This window comes from Otolemur garnettii, unplaced genomic scaffold (assembly GCF_000181295.1).
Source record: "Otolemur garnettii isolate 467f Iridium unplaced genomic scaffold, OtoGar3 scaffold00020, whole genome shotgun sequence".
Classification (NCBI taxonomy): Eukaryota; Metazoa; Chordata; class Mammalia; order Primates; family Galagidae; genus Otolemur; species Otolemur garnettii.
In genome coordinates this window covers 16,329,848-16,334,442 of record NW_003852415.1, presented here as the reverse complement: position 1 = coordinate 16,334,442, position 4,595 = coordinate 16,329,848, and the positions used below count along the sequence as shown (strand labels likewise).

The following is a 4,595-nucleotide window of genomic DNA, read 5'->3' as shown; positions in this document are numbered from 1 at the left end:
GGTTTCTATTGTATTTCCTATCTAACTCTAAAGATCATTAGCTCCCTGGGGTCCAAAGAAATATATTTTTATTTATCCATTTCATTTGCAAATCCTTCACTATGTATCTCCAATATACTACATATAAGAACTTTAAAAAGGGCTCAGTGCCTGTAGCTTAAGCGGCTAAGGCTCCAGCCACATACATCAGAGCTGGTGGGTTCAAACCCAGCCTGAGCCTGCCAAACAATGACAGCTACAACCAAAAAATAGCCATGCGTTGTGGCGGGCACCGGTAGTCCCAGCTACTTGGGAGACTGAGGCAAGAGAATCACTCAAGCCCAGGAGTTGGAGGTTGCTGTGAGCTGTGACGCCACAGCATTCTACCCAGGATGACAGCTTGAGGCTCTGTCTAAAAAAAAACACCCCCCCACCCCGAACTTTAAAAAGGAACCTAAGACTGGGAGTGGTGGCTCACACCTGTAAATCTAGCACTTGGAAGGCCAAGGCAGGTGGATTCCCTGAGCTCACAAGTTCAAGACCAGACTGAGCCAGAGTGAGACCCCATCTCTAAAAACTAGCCGGGTCTTGTGGTGGGTGCCTGTAGTCCCAACCCCTTGGGAGGCTGAGGCAAGAAGATCACTTGAACCCAAGAGTTTGAGGTTGCTGTGAGCTAAGACACCACAGCGCTCTATTGAGGGTGACCAAGTAAGACTCTGTCTCGAAAAAAAGAAAAAGAAACCTAAGCACCTTTAGTACATTAGCACATCTGACAGAACTCACAAGATATTACTTGATAGGGTTGGGTATGGTGGCTCATGCCTGTAATCCTAGCACTCTGGGAGGCCCAGGCAGATGGATTTCTTAAGCTCAGGAGTTCGAGACCAGCTTGAGCAAGAACTAGAGGCTGTGTCTAAAAAAACTAGCTGGGTGTTGTGGTGGGCTCCTGTAGTCCCATCAACTTGGGAGGCTGAGGTAAGAGGATCCCTTGTGCCCAAGAGTTTGAGGTTACTGTGAGCTGTGATGCTACAGCACTCTACCAAGGGGAAGGAAGTGAGACTCTGTCTCAAACAAAACAAAACAACAACAACAAAAAAAACCCACAAAAGAAGAATTACTTGATGACCTGTAATGTCCACCTTCTTATTTCTCCATTTGTCTTAAAAGAGTCTGTTGGCTGGTGCCTGTGGCTCAAGTGGCTAAGTCGCCAGCCACGTACACCTGAGCTGGTGGGTTTGAATCCAGCCCTGCCGGCCAAAATAACAATGATGGCTGCATCCTCCCCCCAAAAAGTAGTCTGACGTTGTGGCGGGTGCCTGTTATTCCCAGCTACTTGGGAGGTGGAGGCAGGAGACTTGCTTGAGCCCAGGAGTTGGATGTTGCTGTGAGCTGTGATGCCATGCCACTCTACTCAGGGTGATAGCTTAAGGCTCTGTCTCAAAAAAATAAAAAAATAAAAGAGTCTGTTTACAATTTGTCCTATCAGAATGATAATGAAGTGATATATTGCATTTGGTTGACAAGTATCTAGGATTTTTTAATCTATTGCAATTTTCTGCCCTTCTAAAGCCATTGGTTTTCTAAAGAAATCCAGTTATTTTCTGTAATTTCCTGTATTCCAAATTTGGCTGATTGTTTTTAGGTGGTATGAAGTCTTTGAAATTGTTCCTTTATCCTCTGTATTTCTGGTAGCAGGCTTGATTAGATTCAGATTCTTTATTTTTGTCAAGAACACCTCATGGGCAGGTTAAATGTATTTTCTAAGTATCAAAGAGTTTTGAACTTGATAGGAACTTGAATTTTCCCATATTCCTAGAGTATTAAAAATGTCAACCTGACTGAAGTTTGTATTCGCATGGCTTTGAGTCGAACTTGCACTCACAACTCATATAATAGCTAATTACAGAGGGGACGAAAAATTTTATACACATTTTAAGAACGGAAAAAAACCATATTAAAATTGTAATACTCAATCCACGTTTGACTTCTGCAATTGCAAGAGATACAAGTCACAAGATAACAAACGATATTTGTATATGTTGGGTATTACAACTGTAACAGTTTCTTTCCTTGCTTGAAATGTGTATACTTCTTTCGGCACACTCTGTATGTTAAATGCTTGTCACAGGCCAGACGCAAAAGTGTTTCACAATGTGTGAAATTACTGTCTGCATTCAGTTTTCTTCAACATTTTTCGGGTGAGGCAACTAAAACTTCAAGCGTTTGATCAGCTTCACCAGTAAGCAAGAGGTGGTGTGAGTTCAGGGTGGAATTGAAATCTTAATTTCTGGATCCCCTTCTCCTCTGAATAAATCCGCCCCCCCAGTTTCCGCATTTCCGGTTCTCAGAGGGCACTAACCCTTAGGAGGCCGTCCCTCCTTCCGCCGCACCTGCCCCGCCTCGCCTCGCCCAGTTTCCAAGCCGTGAAGCCCCGCCCCTTGGGCCCGCCCTCCCTCTTCTGGTCTGGAGTCACGCCCCGGCGAGGGCCGGGAAAACCACACTTCCCAGCGAGCACCGCGGGGGCGGAGGCCTCAGACCCGCGCTCGCGCGCTGGCGCCATTACTGTGGAGAGAAACGGCGGTGCGGCCTGTGATCATGGCCCTGTTTCCGGCCTTTGCTGGGGTTAGTGAAGCTCCCGACAGCGGGAGCTCCAGGAAGGGTAAGCATACAAACGGGCGGGAGAAGGCAAAGAGCGGGCTTAAGAGGCGGTTTCTCAGGCCCTGGTCTCGGCCCTTGCCTTGGATTTGTTTATCCATTTGTATCCCAGAGTTCTCTGCGACGCTGCAAAGCCTTCTGGGAAGGGCTTCAGGCCTCGTTCGAGGGCTGCGGATCAAAGGCTGTTGCTGGGGTTGTGGTTGTAGGGTTAGGGAGGGGTGAAGAAACAAGGGGTAGATGCCCTGCAGCTGGGAGCTCTGTATTACCCTGTTGTTGGATCCCATTCTTTCTTCAAGCCTCACTTCACCTTTAAGTGGGAATTATGGTACTTAACATCTCAAGAAGGCGCCTGATGCAAATGCTGAATCTTTTTATTACATATACCTTACTTTCCTGTTTTTCTTATTTCTGAAATGGTTGTTAGGTTAATATATTTTGGCTGGCCTAGAGCTAGGGATTTAAGGATGCTATCATTTTCTCTCCAAATGGTCACAGCACCTAGTGAAAACTTACTTGGGGGGATCTAGTCCTTGTCAGGTTATGGCTTTACATATTTTATTTAAGATCCAAACATTTCAAGATAGCTGCATTGACTGAAATGTAGTCTCAGAGTGAATTCATTTAAGAAGGAATTAATCCTAAATCATACGCCTTAGGTGTTGGGGCTCAATTGTGTCTAACACCTCTGCTATATCCTCTCATAGGTCCTAGACATCTCTTTTTTGTAACACTTCTCATAGCTGTGACTAATTTCTTTCTTTTCTTTCTTTCTTTTTTTTTTTTTTTTGAGGCAGAGTCTCACTATGGTGCCCTCGGTAGAGTGCCCTGGAGTCTCAGCTCACAGCAACCTCAGACTCCTGGGCTTAAGCGATTCTCTTGCCTCAGCCTCCCAAATAGCTGGAACTAAAGGCGCCCTCCACAACGCCCAGTTATTTTTTTTTGTTGCAGTTGTCACTGTTGTTTAGCAGGCCGGTGCTGGGTTTGAACCCGCCAGTCTTGGTGCATATGGCCAGCGCCGTAACCACTGGGCTACGGGGCACCGAGCCTGTGAGTAACGTAGTTTGTGTAATTGTAGTCTTCATTTACTAGACTGTAACCTCTATGAGGTCAAGAGAGTGTTTGTTTATTCACTGTAGCATATTTGGCTCTTAGGTACAAAATATAGGTGTTCAATAAATATTTGTTGGATGTGCAGACTAATAATAGGTACGTAATAATTATGTGTTGCCTCAGTGCACCTTGAAAAGTGTACAGTATATGGATGTTGTAGATGGTACATGTGAACTACAGGAATAATTAGTTCTAATGGAAAGTTCAAAGAAGGGTTTTATTTAGGAGCTAACTTTTGGGATGGCTCTTTAAGAGGGTAGGTAGGATTTGGACAAATAAAAAATAGTGGAAGGGCATCTCGGGGCCTTCAATGTCCTGCACAAAAAAAAAGTGTGAGACCTGCACAGAGAACTGTTAATTAGCCATAAATACAGTGCCATGAAGAGGAGCCTTGGGAAGTATGGTTGGAGCTGGTAGTAAAGAGGATGATGGCCTTGAATAACAGAAGAAGGGATTATCCTTTTATTTTGGGAGGGGGAAATTGAAAGTTTGTAGGCGAGTGTTAGTTTTGTCATTAATCTTAACCAGTATTTATTGGACATCATCTGGACATCAAGCATCAGGAAATATATGTAAAAGTGTTCTTTATAAAGCGCTGTCTTTAAAAAAATTAAACTCAACACTATCACTCATAATGAAATTAACTGCAATTTTTTGATATTTATTTACCAGTCAATGTTCAAATTTCTCAAGTTGTCTCAAAAATGGCCCTTTACAGTTGATTTGTTAAGTCAGCTTCCAAAAAAGGTATAGCATTGCGTTTTGTGGGTATGTCTCTTAGGTGTCTTTTAATATAAAACAGTTTTTCCCTGTCCTTTATCTTTCCATGTGATTGAATTTTTTTTTTTTTT

At 43.8% G+C, this 4,595-nt stretch overlaps 1 protein-coding gene across 1 annotated transcript in view; it reads left to right on the top strand.

The window, feature by feature from the left end:
• The first annotated feature begins 2,368 nt into the window (after positions 1-2,368).
• NRDE2 (NRDE-2, necessary for RNA interference, domain containing) overlaps positions 2,369-4,595 on the top strand; it is a 51,245-nt gene continuing 49,018 nt past the window's right edge. The window contains exon 1 of the mRNA XM_003786982.3: positions 2,369-2,638. Coding sequence (XP_003787030.1) covers positions 2,575-2,638 — 64 coding nt within the window. The 5' untranslated portion in view covers positions 2,369-2,574. The remainder of the gene's footprint in view (positions 2,639-4,595) is intronic.